General features: G+C 51.4%; 2 protein-coding genes across 2 annotated transcripts; both read left to right on the top strand.

The window, feature by feature from the left end:
* The first annotated feature begins 4,008 nt into the window (after positions 1-4,008).
* On the top strand, positions 4,009-10,858 carry LOC129734273 (keratin, type II cytoskeletal 4-like). Its single transcript, XM_055697049.1, has 9 exons — positions 4,009-4,560; positions 5,715-5,929; positions 7,078-7,138; positions 7,446-7,541; positions 8,425-8,589; positions 9,020-9,145; positions 9,568-9,788; positions 10,311-10,339; positions 10,446-10,858. The coding sequence occupies exons 1-9, from the start codon at positions 4,009-4,011 to the stop codon at positions 10,856-10,858; spliced, it is 1,878 nt and encodes a 625-aa protein (XP_055553024.1).
* Positions 10,859-15,363: 4,505 nt separating this feature from the next.
* Positions 15,364-20,025, top strand: LOC102048784 (keratin, type II cytoskeletal 5-like). Its single transcript, XM_055697048.1, has 9 exons — positions 15,364-16,071; positions 16,891-17,111; positions 17,673-17,733; positions 18,013-18,108; positions 18,230-18,394; positions 18,516-18,641; positions 18,964-19,184; positions 19,306-19,340; positions 19,571-20,025. Exons 1-9 carry the CDS (start codon positions 15,364-15,366, stop codon positions 20,023-20,025), a joined length of 2,088 nt encoding a protein of 695 aa, XP_055553023.1.
* Positions 20,026-20,451: the final 426 nt, after the last annotated feature.

Raw genomic sequence — 20,451 nt, 5'->3', positions numbered from 1 at the left:
TTTCTCAGCTTAGGTCACCTGGTAACACCATCGAAATAGAGATTTTTAAAAAAATCCCAACAGCTGCCCTGTGCTGCTGCTGGCACCCTGCCTACTGCAGCCAAACACCCCGCGGTCCCAGGAGCTCCGTTGGACAGACACATGGAGCTCAGCCTCCAGTGCCCAGGTTTCCCATCACACAAATAAAGAACTGCCCGGAATATGACCAAGTTGCTCTGACTGAAACACCTGGGTTTGCTGCCAGGGCACCAAGTGCGGCAGGTGCATCACAGCAGACACGGGCAGGGTGTGCAGGTTCCTCACATGAGACATTGCCTTTGGGAGCGATGCTCTCTTCTGCTTAGCTTACTGCTGTGATACCCCAACATCTCCTCATCAATACTGGTGACGTGACCGACACTGGTCACCCACGGTTTATAACTGTCCAACAGAAAGCCTGCAGGAGGTGGGGAAAGGTTTTGGCAAGATCTTATCTGGCAACACTGCAAATGCAGATGGTGCATCTGGGCAGTGACAGCTGATGCTCCAGGAACAGCCTGGAAAGAACCTCAGGAATTCTCTTGTCCATCTTTTTGCCCCAAAGCAGCATAAATGACCAGGGACAAGCTGGGCTAAGGGTGAACAGCTACTGTGGAACAAAGTTACTGGGAGGAAAGCAAGGTGCCCAGTGGCAATGGAAGGAGCCCAGACCATCATCTCTAACCTGGTCCCCACAAATCCACCATCTGCTTTGATGTGGGAGCAGAATCAAGCTGCAGTTAAGAGACCAGGAACAGCCACCTTTGGAGGGCTGGACCCACGAAACCAGAGGGAGATGTCCCAGGGGCCTCATTAGCCATTTTAATGGCGACTTCATGGTCCTTTTTGGAAGGAGCCACAAAAACTGCCCAGCCTGCAGGGAGAGAGGGAGAGCACCAGCGCGGCCAAGCCCTGCCAGCCCTGTTTTCTCAGGAGATGGTCTTAAAGAGCAGTTTTGTCCCTGGGAGAAAGCAGGCTTGGATGGCTGGGTTGTTACAGCCAGAACCACAACAGGAGCTTGGGAAACACCCTAGGCTCTCCTTATCTGCAAGGATGGCTTAACAAGTCCCAGTTCAGTAAGGTGCTTAAGCGGAATGAATTCATCTGGGTACATGTAAATCTCCAAGGCGTGAGTCTCATGGAGGACACCACAGTTCAGGGCTAAGGACCTCAGCGGTTTTCCCAGTAAATATTTGCTGTCAGCCTGAAAACAGCGGTTTCATCCCTTCCTTGCCAAGAGGAAGGTTAGTCCCTTTCTACAGCTCCTCAAACACTATCTGACCTGCAATCAGGCAGGCCAATGCACGGAGACATGTAGAAGCTCTCCACGATGGTGGCATTTGTGTCTGACTTGAGCCAGTGCTGTGCGTGTGTGAGGCCGAAGAAACAAAAGTGATCGCAACCCTTCTCTTCAGGAGACCAAATCGCATCGGAGTGCTTCCTCCTTTGAGGCTGATGTAACCAGCTCAGGGCTTCCACCGCGTGACTGTGAACCGGCTTTGTGAAAGCTCAGCAGATGGAAACCACAGGCGCTGCCCTGATGAACCGTCTGCCTCTGATGTGCAAGGCTGGGCACCGGGAAGAAGCCACTTCTTAGGGCTGCGAGGAGGAGCCAAAGGCTGAAGTGCAGGCTTGTAGCTTTCGATCCGTGGGGGAAACAGCCTGGCAGCACATCATGTGTAAGAAGGGATCTCAGGGCTTGCAGCTGGTGGAGGAATGTGGATGGTTGGCCCATGGGTGGCATTTTCCCTGCTTTCTAACAAGACCGGGGGCTTGGAGGGTCCACAGCCCTCAGATGGTGCGTGTTTCACCCGTGCGGCACAAGGCACTCTGTGGTGGGGGGCCAGGCAGAGGTACGGAGGGTAGCAGGGACCTAACCCAAACCAGGTCTGGATTTCTTACAACTGGAAAAACCAGCAAGTTGCTGACCTCAAGGATGAAGGGCCGTGTCTTTCCTGCCATGCAAAGGAGCTGGAGTCTCCCTCTGTGCTCCTGCTGGGTCGCAGAGCTCGGCGCGGGGACTGCTCCTGGTCACATCCCCGATGCCTCGTCCCTGCTCCACCGCAGCTGCCCCAAAGCATATGCAGGGCTGAGGCAGTCAGAAAGGAGGACTACAGCCTCTGGTGCTGGTAACCTCACAGCCTGGCTTCTCCCCATTTCTCAGGTTGCCCACAGTTATTCCCACCAAAAAGAGTTCATGGAAGTCACATTGTATGGACCTCCCGAAATGCTGCACGATGCTTCAGCCCATCTGTGAATGCCCTATCCCCAGGCAGCGCCCCAGGCTGGGCTCCAGACCACGCACCCAACTGTCCTCTGCCATGCTTGCAGCAACACGTCAGCACAAAACAAAACAAATATCCAAAATATTTTCCCCCTTCACTTACTAGCAAGAGGTCCCGGTGCTTGGATTACCCCGGGCAAAATGGCATGAAGGACGCAGTGACCAAAAGCTCATCAGCTTTCTCCAACTATCTCAATCCCACAAATGAGAGTACATCTCATTGCAACATGTGCATCCTAATATACTCAGACCGATGCAGCTACAATAGAACTACTCCATGATTATAATTGCGTAGAGTATTTTGTAGTTAATTTCAACCCTTTATGCGACCTGTAAAAAATAAATAAATAAATCTCTCTACTTGGAGAGATTCCACAAATATTCTAAGTTGTCCTAATTCCTTTACATTACTTTTAATACAAGACAATGTATTTCAAGTAGCACTGACTAGGAATCCTCCCAGAACCAGTTATTTTTGCCCCAGAAAAGATGCAAAGACTTCTTAGGGCAAGCTATGCAATCCCTCCTGATTCTGTGATTAGACCCCTTTGTTAAGGCAAAAAAGGAACTTTATTTGTTTCCAAGCAAATTCAAAAAATCTTTTCAAGAATCTTAATTAACACTGTACAGTAGCTTCTCATTAACAGATATTACCAGAATAATTTAATGTCAAATAGGCGTGTCAGAGGAATGCGAGGAAAAAAGTTCACTCCGGCTAACATTTCTCAACCTGTTTGTAGCACTTTGTTGCATCTCCAGCTACCATCCACCTGAATTCCACGTACCGCAGTCACATCACACCGGGACACTACACACCATTATCAGCTTCCCCACGGCACACAATTCGGCAATAAATCGCTGTCTGCAGCAGCGCATCGCCAGAAATGCCTTCTCTTCCCTGCTGTGTATTCCAAGGGGCACACGGCGCCCAGCTGTGTGTGTGAACCCCCACGTGCCAGAGCATCCCCCTCCCCCGACTGAATCCATCCTTGGCACCATCTCGCCCAGCTCACATCAGCGTCCTCACTCCATCAGCAGGGAAACCGCCAACCCCATCCCGCTCCGCTCCCGACCCACGAGCCGGCAAACAGGGCGAGACTCACAGCCATACCCGCGAGAGGAAGAAATGAATGCTTACAAGAACGCTCCCGACAACGTCGGTGCTGTGCTTTGGCAGATACGCCTTCCTTCCCTCCTATCGCCACCGGTCATTGCTCAAGAGCCAGCCTCGAGCTGTCGAGAGACCCTGGGAGAGGCAGCATCGCCACGACATTGTGCAGGAGGTCCTGAAACATAATTAAATGCTGTGGTGAAACCGAACCGTAAACAAGCCATGAATAAAAACCCCTTGAATTATTTTGCTAAACTATAATTACACAATAAGGAAGCAGATTAATTAAGTAAAATATAAGTCCTGAAACTGAAGCTTGCAAGCAAAGCAGTTTATTTTAATTTCCACATTATTTCGTATGAGATAGAAGTGTTTGCTGTGGGTTTAAAATGTTGGAAGCCATTTCTTGCTGCCAGGCAGACCAAACCCAGTGGATAAATTAAATTTTTGCATCTCAGGCACCTCCTGAAATGTATATAAGGAGAAGGGCTCTACCTCAGAGAAGCCAAAGGAGATCTCCTTCTTTCACTCCCTGCTCCTCTCTCGCTCTTCTGCTTTGCCGTTACCGCTTCACCTCCCGCCTCCCCCCGCCACCATGAGTCGACAGTGCTACACCTCCAGCTCCCTCCTGGGGAGACGGGGCTTCTCCTCCGCGTCCGCCGTCTGCGGCCTCGGCAGGGGCAACAGCAGCTCAGCCTCTGTCTGCCAGCCGGTGGGACGGAGATGTGGCATCGGTGGCTTCAGCAGCCGGAGCGTCTGTGACCTGGGGAGAGGGCAAAGGATTTCCTTCGGTGGCAGCTGCCGCAGCGGGGTCTACGGCGGTGCCAGCGTTGGACGTTGCGGTGTGGCTTACGGCGGAGGCCGCTTTGGCGTGGGCACGGTTGTGGGGTTTGGTAACTGCGGAAGCTACGGGGGCTTGGGCAGCTACAGAGGTCTCGGGGACGGCGTGGCTATCGGAGGCTACGGGGGCGGCATTGGCATCGGCCTCGGCGGAGGTAGATCGGAAGGGATTCGGGGCGTCAGCATCCACCCGGAGCTCCTCAAGCCCCTCTGTGTGGGGGTTGACCCCGAGGAGTGCCAAGTGCGGACCCACGAGAAGGAACAGATCAAGAACCTCAACAACCAGTTTGCCTGCTTCATCGACAAGGTGAGACCCCGCGTGTTGCCTCCCGTCCCCAGGCTCTGAAGGATCCACTGCCTCGAAAGAGGCCACGTCAGCAGCTATTTCTGCTGGCACCCTGGTATTGTAGACGCTTCTGATGAACCGTGGTGGTCCTGACCTGGAGACTGTTTGGATTTAAGCCTTGCACCGCGCCAATCACACCGGTCTTTTACCTTTCGATGGTCACCAGTCTGCTAAATAGCTAAATCAGGAGCAGCTCCTGGGATATGGTGAATCAAAACCTGTGAGAGAAGGGATGGAGACGTGGAAGCTTAAAAAGGCAAAATAGGAAGTTTTGTAACAAATGTATAATCTGCCATTGCTATCGCACCTCTATAAACGCCAAAGGACTTTTGCATTTTTAAACTAGTTTGTGTGCTTCATCAAGGAGCTGTAGATAGATGTCTAGCTAAAATGAGATGAACAAGTTTAACTTCTCCATCCCTCCATCCCATGGATGAAATGATTTGGTGATTTCCTAAACAGATGTAATTTATCACTGTTTTCTGAACTGAGCCTGAGGGGTTTTGTTATGTTTAGAGGTGTGCTATAGGAAATCATTTCTCAAAAGGCAGAGAAACCTTTGCTCTGCCCGATCTTGATTTTCCTTGGGAGTTGCTCTGCAGCTGGAAAAACCAAACCCACGTACGAGGAACGACTCCGCTTCCTCCCATTTGAAAAATGACTTATTCATGATCCATAAAGGTTCTCAAGTACTGGAGAGCTCTTTAATCTAGAAGTGAAAGGCATGATAAATACCCGCGGTTAGCGTTTAAATCAGATACATTAAAATGAGATCCTGGATGGAGCTTTTAGCGCCAGGAGACTCATTCCTGTGCTCAGCCCCTCAGGGGTGGCAGTGGCTTGGACGTGGTGTTTGGCCGAATTGAGCTTCGGGCTTGGCCTCAGCAAAGAGCAAACACCCCGGCGTGGTTCAGCTGGTGGTACGAACCCTGGGTGGGACTGGGTGTAGCTCAGGGAAGATGCTGGTCTCACCCAGGCTGCAGAGAAATCATCACCTAACCGCTTGCGTTTCCGATTTTATTTTTGCTTTTTCCTTTTGGAGGTGGAGGAACCCAAAGCGCATTTGCCTGGGACAGGAGGGGGTTGCGTGACTCTTGCATCTCTTGCTTCCCCAGGTCCGGCTGCTGGAACAGCAGAACAAGGTGCTGACCACCAAGTGGGAGCTGCTGCAGCAGTATGTCCTGCCAGCTTCCAGGAGAAACCTGGAGCCCGTGTTCGAGAATTTCATCTGCAACCTGAGGAAGCAGCTGGAGTGTGTGCTGGGGGAGCGGGAGAGGCTGGAAAACGAGGAACGGTGCCTCAGAGACCTGGTTCAAGAGTACAAGTGCAAGTAAGTAGCGCGCAGAGTGAAGCTGCGGATGGGGTTCGCACTGCCCTGAGCGGTGTTCCCGAGCGTGAAGCCGATGCAATCGCACTGGATGGGCCCAAAAACTGGGGCAGCACATGGGGAGCAGAGCAGGGCACACCAGTACTGGGCTGGTTGCCTGTACTGGGCTCCCACTGCTGCACCTCAGATGCTGGTGATGGACTGGGAGAGCTTTTCAACCAGTGTTTCCCTAGGGAGAGGGACAAGGAACCAATTTTTCTCTCCCCGATGCTCCTGTACACAACTGTGGTTTGCCAAATCTCCCACACCACCTATGCCTGTGGCTCCCCCAGATCTCGTGTTCCCAGTGCCCTCCATTCCCACAAACCCCCCTGCCTATTTGTCTCCACCCCACGCTTTATACACATCTCTGTTGGGGTTCATTCTCTCTTCCCAGAGGGAATGTGGGAATTGTTTTTTTAATTTCAGGTATAGATATTCCTTAATAGTTCCCCATGTGCTCTGCTAAGCCACGACCCAGGACACTTGGTGGCCGGTGGTTTACAGCACAGGATGAAAGAGTAACCCTTTCTCCAGAGGTCTTACAGCCAAGCATCTCAGATGTTTTTTCTTGCTGAGGCACCACAAAGGAGGTCAGGCTCATAGAATCACCTTGTGAAAGTTCTCTGAGGTCCCAATTACTCGGCCATTACGCACTGACTTTCCTTCCCATTGCACCTGGGAGTTTCAAAGGTTGCTCAAGCTCCTGACCTCCCTTGGGGCACTTTGGCCACAGCCTCCCTGTACACACTCAGAGCCAGAGCACAGTTCTGGATGCTTCAGAAACACGTCACACGAAGCAGCAGGGCTAAACGAAGCAACCCAATCCTTCAGCGGAGGTACAGGGCTTTGCATTTTTAGTGGTTTGGCCTGATTTACTGCCATCTCGCTCCAGCCACCGATCCTGCTGGCGAGGACTATTTAAAACTGCTGAACAAAGCCCAGTGGGGAGGAAAGAAAAAGCAACAAAGCAAAAAGCAAGAAGGAGGTACAAAGCAGATAGGGAGAGGCTTTGGTTTTACTCACACTCCCTGCGTTCTGCGTTGGCTGCTTGGGTGATGGGGACAGGAACCCTGGGCTCAGCATCCCTCCTGTCTACTTTCCTACTGCAGATATGAAGATGAGATCAACAAGCGCACGGCTGCGGAGAATGAGTTTGTGGTCCTCAAGAAGGTGGGTCACACTAGGGACAATGCTGGGGAGCCCAGCTGAGGGTGGCAGGTGCATGGGCAACCCTGGGTGTGGGGCCAGGGAGGGACAGGGGGAGTCCTGGCATCATGACATGTCCTGAGTCCCAAACCAGAGGCACCCCAATGGAGTTGGAGAACCCCCACCATGTGGTAAGCACATAGAACACAAACCCAGAGAGTCTCGAGGGCTGGGAATAGGGAGGTTTCCTCCGCAGCAAACAGAAAGCGTGGGCTTTGCCACAGTCCTTGTTTCTTCCCCTCTTTTCACCCAAATCTTGGTGTCTCCCCAGGATGTGGACTGTCTCTACCTGACCAAGGAGGAGCTGGAAGTGAGGGTGGGTCTCCTGCGGCAGCAGCTGGAGTTCCTGAAGTGCATCTATGCTGAGGTAAGAGCTCCCAGCTCCGCGGGCGCTGCCCTGGGAATGATGTGTCACCTGCTCCCCCCTCATGCTCCCACACCAACACCAAGTGCAGAGAAAGGTGCCTTTTCTGAAAACCCTGAAAAAACACCCCAATAATCTATATATCTTGAAATCTATATGCTTTGATATATATATCTGTGCTTGATAACGACACTATTGGCACACCGGTAAAGGCAAAGTGTGCTCCTGGCTGTCTTCTATAAAGCTGGTCGCAAAGGGAGGGACCTTTGGCATGGAAAAGCCCCTGGAATTCTAATCCAAATCACCCCTGGGAACCAGAAAGACATCTCAATCTTCAAAACCAAAATTTTTTTTTAGCACTTAATTCCCTAAACTACTTTAGTCAAAATATTTTGGTGAAACTAACAATTTAGACACAAACAGTTATTAAAATGTAACAAGTTTTTAAGAAAACACAGAGTTGGGGTTTTTTTGCGTGTGTTTGCACACAAAAAACCCCCTCTTTGTGTTTGCACCTGTCCTAGCCCACCCCCAGGTGATGGGACCCAAAGCACTCACCCCTGAGGGATTCACAGCCCAGAAAACTGCTGGCGCAGCCAGAAACATCCACTTGCAATGAAGCGAGTTGCTCCACCAGGATTCCCCACCCTTCCTTAGGGAACTGCATGCAGCAATCCCATATTGTGCCACCAAAACAGGTCCCAGCTGCCGGCTCTTGCTCGAAACCAGTCACCCGCCTGGGGAAGCCAGTGCTCTAGTTGAGCGTTCGTGGGAGAACCTTGTCCCACCCTCCACCTTCTCCCCGGTCCCCCCTTTGCCCGGGGTACCCGCACACCTGGCTCGTACTGGGTGGGGGAAGGGCACCGACATGCGATGGGTCTTGCAGGAGAGAGCTCAGCTGGACTGCCAGCTGTGTGACACCTCTGTCATCGTGCAAATGGACAACAGCCGGGACCTGGACATGGAGGGCATCATCAAAAGCGTTGAGTGCTGCTATGAGGAGATTGCCCAGAAGAGCAAGGCTGAAGTGGAGGCTTTCTACCAAACCAGAGTGAGTATTCACACGACCAGCACAAATGGCAATAAAATCCCTTGGCCAACAAAACTCTTAGGACTGTTTCTGGCCTCCATGATGCAATTTAAACCTCCCCCACGGTGTGCATGCACTGTAGTTCGCTAAAGAAAGTCATGACAAAAAAACCCCAAACCCAACCTTAAAACTGTGGTTTGAGACATTCCTGTAAAACCAGAGTGCAGCAGGTGACTGTTGCTCCAGTGAGGTCTCTGCACCCATCAGGAACACCATCCCCTTCCCAAAAGGCAAATGCTCAGGACCTACCCAGGACTGTCGCCTTGCCTGGGCTGAGGTCACGTCTCGGTGCTTCCCTGGGAGCACCGACATCGGTGCAGCTCTGGAGAGTCACCACCTTCCCTGGAAGGGGTGACGGGTGCGTTAACGTCATCCTGTTCCCATGCAATAGCTGGAGGAGCTCCACAGCAGCAGGGGCAAGTTCTGCGATGACCTGAGAAACAACCAGAGTGAGATAGCTGAGCTGAACCGGATGATCCAGAAGCTGCAGTGCGAGTCGGATAACGTGAAGAAACAGGTAGGACAAAGGGCTGAATGCTGCACGGGCTGCGGGGAGCGCAGCCTCTCCAGCAAAGGGCTTAATCCCCCAGGTCCCACCCCGCTGAACTGCAAAGAACACCCCTACCCCAGCTTAAGGCTGTGTTTGTAGCTTCTCATCTTCTGTCCATGAACAAAGCAGCAGATTTTTTTGTCATTTCTCAAATAAGCAGAAGCCAGATGGTTTGGCTAGGAGAGAAACAGTGCTTGCTGCATGCTTCCTCCTGGGGTGCCACCAACAGATCCCCTCCCCTTCACCCCAAAAAGCTTGGCCATCACATGGGTCCAGCCCAAATCTAGGCTCTCTGGCAGTTCCTAGCTGAGAAACAAGGGGGTACATGAGCAACCCTGTGGGATGCCTATTAATATCAGCCCTGGCCACCCCCTTGTTTCTGTCCACAGATCGCAGCTCTGCAGACAGCCATCTGCGACGCCGAGCAGCGGGGTGACTGCGCCCTCAAAGATGCCCGGCAGAAGCTGATTGATCTGCAGACTGCACTGCAGCAAGCCAAGGACAAGATGGCATGCTTGCTGAGAGACTACCAGGAGCTGCTGAACGTCAAGCTGGCCCTGGACATTGAGATTGCCACTTACAGGACGCTGCTGGAAGGAGAAGAGAGCAGGTAGGAGCATCCCTGGCTGTACCTTGTCACGAGAGCCAGCAAAAACCCAGCAGGAGAAGGGAGAAGCAGTGAGAAATGCTGGGTGGAGGCAGGTCCCCATGGGTGCTGAGGGGAGCATCACCCCTTTTTCTTCCCATGGGTGCAGAGGGGAGCATCGCCCCTTTTTCTCCCCATGGTTGCAGAGGGGGGCATTGCCCCTTTTCCTCACCACAGATGCAGAGGGGGGCATTGCCCCCATTTCCTCTTCATCCTCCCAGGGCAGCTGGATCGCAGCGCACCAAGCACGCTGCAGTCAGATCCTCTGCTTGTGGTACGAAAAGAGGATGGGATATGAAGGTGTCTGTGGGATCTGGGGTGCCGCAGTGGGCAGTTTGGACCAGCAGATCACACCTGGGTGGACAGAAATGCTGACATTGCCTGCAGGGTTTCTAAGGAGGCAATGGCTGGGCAGCACCTCTGTTTGCTGGTGTGTTGGGGAATATTTCCCTAAATACATCTCTGATACATTTCTTTTCTCAACAGGATATGTACTGGCAACCCTGTGAGCGTTGGTAAGCTAACGAAGCATTCCCTTAATTTCCTTACAAGTCTTTTAAGCTTCTAATAAGCTGGGTTTTAGCTGCTCGGGGAGTGACTGAGCCTGTTTCTCTCCCACAGCTGTGGTCAGCGGTGGTGGCACCGTCGGGGAGTGCCGATCTCTATCAGGAATCGGAGGCAAATGCACCGTCAAGACAGGAGGGGCTGGTGCGGGGTTAGGGGTGGTCTCCTCCTTCGGCGTCGGTGGTGCCGGCTTTAGCACCCGGAGCGTGGATTGCCTCCCCAGGGTGGGGGGCGGCTTTGGGGCGAGGAGCGCGGTCAGCTGCATGGGGCGAGAAGTCATCCCGGGTGCGGAGGGGGTGCAGTGCGCCACAGGTGTGGGCAACCTGGGCAACCTGGGCAACCTGGGCAATGTCGTGTGCGCCGGCGTGGAGCAGTGCAGCCCGGGAGCCGTCATCATTCCCGGGGCAGGGGTCTGCGGCACTGGGAACAGGTACAGCACGGCTGTGCGCGTGGTCAGAACAACCCGGTAGAGACTGGGGGGGGGGGGGGGGGGGGGGCAACAACACGTCACATTTTAAAATAATCAGCATTTCTGCAATAAAACAGTATTCCCCTTCCTTCTGACAGCTGTAGGGATCACACAACCATGCGCTGCCCATGCCCACACAACTAGGCTAGTCGCTCTGCCAAAAACTCTTTGCATGATCAAAACCCACTTTCTCTTGCATGTCTGTCTTGGGGGAAACTTGCCCCCAGGGTCTCAGCCAGGTGAGATTTTCATTTTCATTTCAGACAGTCCATACCTGTCTTCACACATCCTTTTGGCTCTTAAGTCAGTCTCCTCTGCTTGACCGCTTTTCAGCAGGGATTTTCTTTCCCTAATGCAGCTATTGCAAAAGGATGAAAGGCTTGGTCATCCCAACTTCAGAAAGAAAAGCCACATTTTAATTGTCCGAGATGGAGCTGCAGCTATTATTTAACTTCTTTAATGACACCAGAAAATCCAATTTTTCCTGTTGACGAGAGGGTTGGTAATGCTTATGCAAATTGGTCCAAGTTGCTACACCAAGTTTGGTAGAGCAGATTTTAATTACACACCGACGAGCACCTTATATTTCTGTAGTTAAATGCATGCGTTGTTTTTCCTGTGTGTGTACTAGATAGACGGATTTAATGCTTTAATGTGTAAGTGAACAGAGTTGATTAACCTTCGCTTACTCCAAACTTTCAGCTGTACCTTCAATAAACTACATGCATAATTCATGCTTTGCTTCATGGGCTTTATTTCCCTCCCTGATATTACAAAAAGCACAGATATTTTCTCAAAGACGAATCTCCAGATGGGTGGGGTTGGTTGCTCACGAAAAGTGGAGCTTTAACAAAAGTTTTTTTGAAACTTTGCCTGCTCCCCTTCCTGATGCACTTTTGCATACCTTTATTCCATCCAGAGATTAGTGGGGCCACAAGGAAGTCTAGAAACGCGGCGTAACCCAGGATGTGTAACTGCTCGTGGGATGCGCAGCTCGCTCGGGATCTCTCACGCTGTCTGGGATCTCTGGAGGCAGAACAAAAAAGCAGTCAGGCCCTTGTTTAAAGAAATCAGTGAGAACCAGCTCAGGTAGTAACAAAAAGAAAACAATCCCACACCCCACCCCTGAAACCCTCTCACAAGAGTAGGCTAATTTTAAAAGAAAGCAAGTGAAAAGCGTGTCCTCCCGAAAGCTGTTCTTCCTCGAGCGCCCCACCTTCCTCAAAACACATGAACTTACACCGCGAGTAGGATGCGCCCCGGCATCCCCTCCAACACCCCTTGCAGGGAGGGGAACCCCCTCTCCCATCATTTTAGGAGGATGGGGTTTGGGTGGGCTCGGGTTGCCCCCTCCCTTTTCTCTGCCAGGGTGCCCAGTTTCCAAGGGACAGTGACCACCGAAACGTCCCTGTAACGTGGCTGGGAAGGGCTCCCCACACTGGTGCTCACCACAGCTGGATGCGCAGCTGGATGCTGGGAAAACCAGCCAGCCCGGCCAGCTTCTCCCCTCCCACAGCTCCCCTGGAGCCGAAAGCCTCTGAGACAACTGTGCTCCGAACCACCATGTGGAGGAACCTGCCTCTCCTCACCCAGGCTGGAGCAGCACGGGGGGGTGGGGTGGGGTGGGGTGGGCAACTTCATGTACTCCGTGAAAGGTGCCACATCAAAGACCAGGCGGTGTCACTTACTCCCTGACATCCTGCTCCGCTTCCTAGACTTCAGTGCTGACCCAGGTCTTGCCTGTCCCAAGCCCTCTGTGGCTGGAGGATGAGTTGACCCATCCTGCCAGGCTCAGGCTGTCCATGTGGGTGGGATGGTGATGGACCCAGCACCGACTGAGCATCTCCCTCTGCTCTGTTGTGCCGAGCGTGGTGGATCCAGGCTTCCCACATCTGCAGCACTTTTCTGATGGAAAACAAGACGGTTTATTGGATGCGATCAGCAGGTTTATTTTTTAATATTTTAATAATTAATAATTATTTTTTAATAAATGCCGTGCCTTAGCAACTCTGTCTGGGCTGGGGGGGCTGGTGAAAGCCAAATGGGTCAGCCCTTGCTGAGAAGGCAAAACCCACCCACCTAAAGAGGATGCTTTTTGAAATAGTTTTCTTCATCTTTTCCGTCTCAATGCGTACAACTCGGACTTCGTCTCATTTGTATGTAAATAACAAGCAGAAACACCCAGACGAGAAGCTTCCAGTGCCCCAGCAGCTCATAATTTATGTTGATCACCCTCCTGCAAAACAACCCCTGCACAGCAAACCCCAGCCGGCTCCCCAGGGGACCAAAGCAGCCCAGCAGCTCTTGCATTTCTAGGAGAAAACCTTTAATCATCCCTGCCCTTCTCAACCCCCAAGTGTTGCAAAACCCCTGTTTTCTGCTGCCTGCTTGAAGATGTTTGTGTCGATCAGGCTATTCTGGAGAGAAAAAAGGCCAGGAGCATGTTTTTTGGGGCAGTTTGGAGGCCATATCATGCTTGGTGTCACCCTGGACATGCTCCTTGGGTAGATGGCAGAGTCTATTAGGGTTGATCTGAGCTGACAAATGCAAAAAAGCCTCTCGGTGTGGAGCCCACAGGCCTCGGCTCCTTCACACAATCAACCAGCCCAGTACAGAAATGGTGCATTTTTCACCCAGCCTGTGCATCGCTTGCATACCTTGCAGACAGTGGGCTGAAGGAAGGAGTGTGGGAGCCTAAAATGACAATTCCCTCTTCCTTGTTGGCAGCCCCACCTTTAATCCCATTATATTCATTCAGCTCTAATATCTGATCCGAACCTGTTTGTCAGCTTCAGGACAATCTACCTTCACTGGGGTCAAGAAAGCATGAAGACAATCTCATTTTCCCATCACACCTGGGCTTTGAATTTTATGCAAATAGTCAAGGCAATAGATAGTCATGAATTTCAAGTGACATCCCAGGCAGATTCAGGCCAGCCTTCTCCAAAGAGAAACAAGCCGACCTGAACCAGCTGGGAGGCTTGCACTGCAATGGGAAATTTCAGTGGAGTGACCCAACTCTCCCGGTTTAAGCCTGCCTGGCAGCGTTTCTCCAAGGATAATCAGGTATTTGGTCTTCTGCATTCGGCAGAGCACGAAGCACCTGCATAATCTTTCTTCCAGAGATGCCAGTGGGATTTTAGCTTGTACTTAATGGTTTTGTAGCACTAAGGCACATGAATGTGTTCTGAAGGGCATGTAGAGTCCTGTCCTGCAAATACGTTTAAGCTCCAGTCATGTGCACAGCACGGGCAATGCCACTAGGACAGCAACATGCCAAAACTGAACGGAGCTCTTAAATGTGAAGAATAAAATACTCTAAACACTGCAGCTGAACAAAGTCTGAGATGCCAGAAAACATCACCACACCCTATTGCATTCGCTCCTCTTCCCAAGGACTCCAGGAAGTAAAACAAGGAGAATTTGTGGGAGTATTTTTCATGCTGGTTAAATCTTTGCTTTTGGCAACATTTTGAATGGAAAGGCTCAAAAATCTTTAAAAGAAATCACAACTGTAAAGATCTAGAAACTCAAGCCTGATTGCATCTTAATGTCAACATGCAAATAATATCCACAAAATATTTGTTCCACAAAGCTGGGCAAAGTGTTTTTCAGAAAATCTGCCTCCTTCATTGAGATGCTTTTTAGAGCGAGATGCAAATGCATCGGTCACATCATCAGGTGGCTGGAGACACTGCAACAGCAGCCTCAGGGGTGGGATGGAGTTGTCCTCTGGGGATGCCAATCTCTCTAGAAAGGAAGCCTAGGAAACCTGTCATAGACTAGATACCAAACACTAAGCAACCAAAATTTGAGGTGCCATTTAAATATAGCGTCTCAGAGGAAGATCATGGATCAGGACCTCTTTGTGCTGGTCGGCTCAAAAAGATGGTCTCTGCCTAGCTGGTGTGAAGAGGCAGGCTGGGTAAATTAGAGCGCTGAACGAGATGTCAAGCTTCATGAACATCACACCCACATGCTGCCTTCAGGGGAAGAAGCCCTGTGAAATATTTTTGGTCAGATTTAGCCATTTCATTCTCACTGCCTTTCACTCAAGTTAATTCAGAGGACTCTCCACTAAGCTTTATACCGATCTACTGCATCTTACAAGTTGCATAGGGGTATCCAGGTAGCTGTTTCTCTTTTTTTCACCCTTCTTTATCTCTTTTCTTTTGCTTCACAGCTAGGAAATTAAATAACACCTCTCTGCAAGCATACAGAGGCTCTGCACTAAGGCTGGGCTCTCCCTGCCAAAAATCAGGGAGTTAGATAACTCTTCTAGCTGAGCTGTTTGAGTGCAATCAGTGCTTAACAAGTTTCAATCAGACAGCTGGCTGCTTGGCATGTCAAAACCATGAAGGCACTAAATTGATCACTGGACTTCCATGCAACCAAGCCCAGATCCCCAGAGGGATAAAAAGGGCATCGCGTGCTCCCTTCCACCAGAGAGCTGCACTCGCCCTGTGTGCTTCTTCTCGCCACTGCCCGGCTTTACCTCCTGCTGCAATGAACCGGCAAACTTACGGCACGAGAGCGGGAGGTGGAGGCAGGTCCTACAGTGCTGCCTCAGCTATTGTACCAAGTGGTGGCAGGGCTGGCTTCAGTTCGATGTCTGTGGCACGGTCTGGAGGAGGTGGAGGTGGTTTTGGAAGGCTCATCGGAGGAGGAGGTGGTGGTGGTGGCGGTTTTGGCAGCAGGAGCCTCTACAACCTTGGTGGTAGCAAGAGGATATCCATTGGTGTTGGAAGCAGCTTCCGAGCTGCTTTTGGGAGTGGAGCTGGTGGTGGATCTGGCCTAGGAGGTGGTGGTGGTGGTGGTGGTGGACTTGGTGGTGGTGGAGCTTGTGGCAGTCTTGCACTTGGTCTTGGTGGTGGAGGTGGTGGCTATGGCTTTAGTGGGGGTGCTGGTGGGCTTGGTTTTGGTGGAGGTACTGGTGGGCTTGGTTTTGGTGGTGGACAGGGAGGTGGTGGAGGATTTGGCTTTGGTGGAGTGGGGGGGATGGGAGGATTCGGTGGAGGGCTGGGTGGTGGCAGGAACCCAGCAGGATTTAGTGGTGGCCCACATGGCGTTGGTACGATCCAAGAAGTGACTGTGAACCAGAGTCTCCTGGCACCACTGAACCTGGAGATAGATCCAGACATCCACCAGGTGCGAAAAGACGAGAAGGAGCAAATCAAGACCCTCAACAACAAGTTTGCTTCTTTCATTGACAAGGTGAGGCTTCATTGAGTGCTGTGGCATCATGGTAGAGAGCCAGACAGTCTTGTAGCTACAAAAATACAGCTTCATAGATCTACAGTCTGTTGCACGTTTCCTATCTGCAGGTCTTCATTAAAGTAATCAAAAAGAACATTCTGCTAAACAGTTACAAGGCAGAAGACGAGATTAGAAACTGGTAATAAGAGGATGAGATCTGGGTTTTGTGCCTGAGAAATAAGATATACTAGCTCAAATGGAGTAAGCCAGTTTCAAGTCCAGATCTAGCTGCTTAACCCAGCTCTCTCTGTGGGGAATCACAGAGGGTGCGTTGGTCCTTATTGCTTTATTGCCTGCGAGCTAAAGTCCTTTTTATATTGGCTCAGCTTAAGTCCTTCCTTGGCTTTTACCTGGGTAAATATGTAGTATATACGAGCAAAAGGAAAGGCAATTAAGTACTTGCCTTTTAACCTGTAGTAACCAGATCTTAGCTTTAATGAAGGGAGATAAATATCTCTTACAAAGAAAGAAAAACCAAAGGATGCTCAAGAAAGCAAGTGATGAAAGAGCTGAACCTGTGTTTTCTAATGATTGTTCATTACTTTGCAAAATTAAAATGTGTTTGAAGAAGACTGTCCACTGAGGGCAGATTTGCTTGGCTACTGAGTGGGCTAGCACAGCCCTAGACAACCTGGAGGGTAGTCACAGCTGGATTTAACGCTTTTGGCTTGGGATTTCCTTGGCTTGTGCTATGCATCAGTCCCCATCACTGATTATGGGCCATGAGCGTGCTGACAGGTATCCGTCACTCAGCCTTTTCTGCTTCCCAATGCTCAGGTTCGCTTTCTGGAGCAGCAGAACAAGGTGCTTGAGACCAAATGGACCCTCCTGCAGGACCAGGGTCAAAAAACCAACTCAGGCAAAAACAACCTGGACCCACTCTTTGAGGCTTACATCAACAACTTGAAACGGCAGCTGGCCAACCTGCTCAACGAGAGGGGACGCATGGATGGGGAACTGAAGAACATGCAAGACCTCGTGGAGGATTTCAAGAACAAGTGAGTGCCTGTTAGCAGCACATCCAGGCACCCTGGGGTGAAACGGGATGCAAATGGTTCAGGCTGTGTTAGGCAGTAGGATTAATCTCACTTAAATTTAGCTTTCTGAAAGTCAAACACCCAGCCTGAGATATTCATCAAACTTTCTGCAGGAAAGGGGAAAAAAATACCTCCAGCTGGTGCTGTAACCTGTAATGCCCCTCTAATACACCACTCCTGTGAGGCGCTTCTCCCTGCAGAGCCCACCTTCCTTGACAGCAGCAGAAAGGTGGTCCGTTGACGTTTTTCCAACGAGAAAATGCAGATTCAGCCAGGACACACTTGTGATCACATTTGCAAAGGAAAAGAACCTAAACCAGCTTTACCCCTCCTGTTCCATTAAAACAAAATGTCATTTCAACCCTTTGAGAAATGGGATTTTCCAAAATTTGAGCTGGGTGGTTTCCAGAAGGTTAACGTGGAAACACCGTATCCAGCCCAGATAACCTTGCCGTCCTACCTGTACAACTTCTCTGATTACTGAGGTAACAATCCAGCATGTCTTTCCCTTTATCCTTGCAGATACGAAGAGGAAATCAACAGACGCACGGCAGCGGAGAATGAATTTGTGGTGCTGAAGAAGGTGGGTGAGACAGGAGGCGTTACGGATGCTGAGCTACCCCCAGCCATGGCACAGGCTGGGACTGTCCTAAAGGGTGGGAGGGCTCATGGAGCTTCATGCTCATCCTTTAAAAGCTGTTGGTTGGGTTATGGTTTTGGGGGGAAAGGAGTGGAGGGGCTTGGAGGATGGAAGTGAATTCTTGTCCCACACATGCTTGCCTTGGCAAAACAGACCATGTAGAAACAAAGATGGTCAGTAGCACCAGGTGCTGCAGATGTCCCCACGGTTGCTCTTTTCCAGGATGTGGATGCTGCTTACATGAGTAAGGTAGAGCTGGAGGCCAAGGTGGATGCCCTGACTGATGAACTCAGTTTCCTTCGAGCCCTCTATGATGCGGTACAGACACCCTCCTCCCCTGATTCCCGTCCTGTTGTCCCCCTCGGACAGTGACTGCCATCATTCGTGGCATTTGAAGAGGTAAGTGCAGCTGATCAGGATCCCGTGTGCTTCCCTGCAGGAGCTGGCTCAGCTCAGCGCACAAGTGTCTGACACTGCTGTCATTCTGTCAATGGACAACAACCGGGACCTGGACCTCAGCAGCATCATCGCTGAAGTCAAAGCTCAGTACGAGGATATTGCTAACAGGAGTCGGGCTGAGGCGGAGGCGTGGTACCAAACCAAGGTGAACAGACCCATAGATACATTTCTGGGCAAAATCACTGCTGTCCCTGTTTGGGGCTGTTTGAGCCACTTCCTGTCCACCTGGACACCTCAGATGGCTTACTCTTCCTTCTGAACCACAGTTCGAGGAGCTGCAGGCCACAGCGGGGAAGCACGGGGACGACCTGCGCAACACAAAGGGGGAGATCGCTGAGCTCAACCGACTGATCCAGAGGATCCGCTCAGAGATAGAGAACACAAGGAACCAGGTAGGAATGGCAGCAGGAGCCCCATTCTCTGGTCCTTAGGCACCGCAGCTCTGCTTTACTAATTAGGGACTTTAGCAGCCACAGAATGTGAGGTAGCTCATTAAACATGTTAAATTCACTCCTGAAAAGGGCACCATGCTCTAACACATGTTAAATCATTTTTTCCAGGCTGGCGTTCCAACTTCAGCAATATTAGCTATAGATGAACAGCCTCAGTCATAACCTTTTTCATTAACACCCCACCAGAATGGTTTTCTTCCTTGGATAACACTTACCCCAAAAGAAAAGCAGCTTTTAGGAGTCCCAATCTCTCCTCTTGCAGTGTGCCACCCTGCAGACGGCCATCGGAGACTCTGAGGAGCGTGGGGAGCTGGCCCTCAAAGATGCCAAGGCAAAGATGATTGACCTGGAGGATGCTCTGCAGAAAGCCAAGGCTGACATGGCCCGGCAGCTGCGCGAGTACCAGGAGCTGATGAACGTCAAGCTGGCCCTGGACATCGAGATCGCGACCTACAGGAAGCTGCTGGAGGGCGAGGAGAGCAGGTGGGGGCAAAATCCCTGCAGGAATAACAGCAGCTGTCGCTTTGCCCCCACCAGTAGTTGGTCCCCTTGCCCGTCTCCCTCATTCTGCTCTAACATCCCCTTTATCTGCCCCCCCCAACAGGCTGAGCGGAGAGGGACTCAACCCCATCAGCTACTGTAAGTATCGCAGCGCTTGTCTTGCTGCGGGCCCGTTGGGAGCAGAGGCTGTGAGCAACCTCGGGGGGAGGAGGGTTTGCCCCAATATGAGGTGCTCAGAGCCCTCCACCAGCATTGCACAGGGGACATGAGCTGGGCTTGTCCTGTGGGTCAGGGTCCTGATGACGGTGCTTACCGGGACTGGGTGACTGCCAAGCAGATGTCCGACCTCTGGTGGTTTCTTCTTGCAGCTGTCATCAGCTCCAGCTCTGGCATGGCTGGTGGAGCTGGGTTAGGAGGATTTGGTGGACTGAACCTAAGCGGAGGAGGTGGTGGAAGCGGCTTTGGTCTCGGAGGAGGCAGTGGAAGTGGCTTTGGTCTCGGAGGAGGCGGTGGAAGCGGCTTTGGTCTCGGAGGAGGCGGTGGTGGTGGAGGTTACAGCTTTGGCAGTGGAGGAGGACTTGGACTCGGGGGTGGCGGTGGTGGTCTCGGAGGTGGATTTGGAGGAGGCAGTGGTCTTGGCATTGGAAGCAGTCTTAGCTACGGAGGAGGTGGCAGCAGCGGTCTGAGCACCAGTGGAGGGAATTTCAGCTCTGGAAGTGCAAAAGGCGGCACCAACCCAGGTGTGAAAATCGTCTCCAAAACCTCCTCCAGCAAAAAGAGCATAAAAAGCCAAAGCCTGAAGAGTGCTACACAGCCTGAGTAAAACCATCACCAGACCCTCCCCAAAACCATCGCTCCTGCATTACTCCTGCATCGCTCCTGCGCATCACAATCCCCTTCACCCACCTCTGTCCTGGCTCCTCGCACCATAGCTCTTAAGCTTTTGGATCACAGGAAAAGCAGTGGAGCACATGTCAAACAGCTCTCTCAAAGTACCTGCAACAGGATTAAAAGGAAAACATGGGCCTGAGTGATTTTCTGAATGGGGAATTGGTTTTTATGTTTGTTTGCTTTTAATAAGGCTGAGCAGCTTGTTTGTAATTGAGGCTAGCTGGCAGCCATACGCTCAGACGGATCAGATAGCAGCGAAGATGCCGTAACTTGGGTTTTCAGCTCAGTCCGGGCCCACAGAAGCCCAGGGTTGGGCTGGGAACTCGGCTTCGGTTCAGCCTGCTCTGCCTTCACCGCT

Source organism: Falco cherrug, chromosome 19, assembly GCF_023634085.1.
Source record: "Falco cherrug isolate bFalChe1 chromosome 19, bFalChe1.pri, whole genome shotgun sequence".
NCBI lineage: Eukaryota > Metazoa > Chordata > Aves > Falconiformes > Falconidae > Falco > Falco cherrug.
This window is presented reverse-complemented; position numbering and strand designations above follow the sequence as displayed.

Bases quoted from the DNA above. Each gene is read 5' to 3' on its own strand.
- LOC129734273 (XM_055697049.1), top strand. From the start codon at position 4,009: ATGAGTCGACAGTGCTACACCTCCAGCTCCCTCCTGGGGAGACGGGGC. The intron at 5,930-7,077 runs GTAAGTAGCGCG...TTCCTACTGCAG, and splicing joins GTTCAAGAGTACAAGTGCAA to ATATGAAGATGAGATCAACA. The intron at 8,590-9,019 runs GTGAGTATTCAC...CCCATGCAATAG, and splicing joins AGGCTTTCTACCAAACCAGA to CTGGAGGAGCTCCACAGCAG.
- LOC102048784 (XM_055697048.1), top strand. From the start codon at position 15,364: ATGAACCGGCAAACTTACGGCACGAGAGCGGGAGGTGGAGGCAGGTCC. The intron at 16,072-16,890 runs GTGAGGCTTCAT...CCCAATGCTCAG, and splicing joins TTGCTTCTTTCATTGACAAG to GTTCGCTTTCTGGAGCAGCA. The intron at 19,341-19,570 runs GTAAGTATCGCA...TTCTTCTTGCAG, and splicing joins ACTCAACCCCATCAGCTACT to CTGTCATCAGCTCCAGCTCT.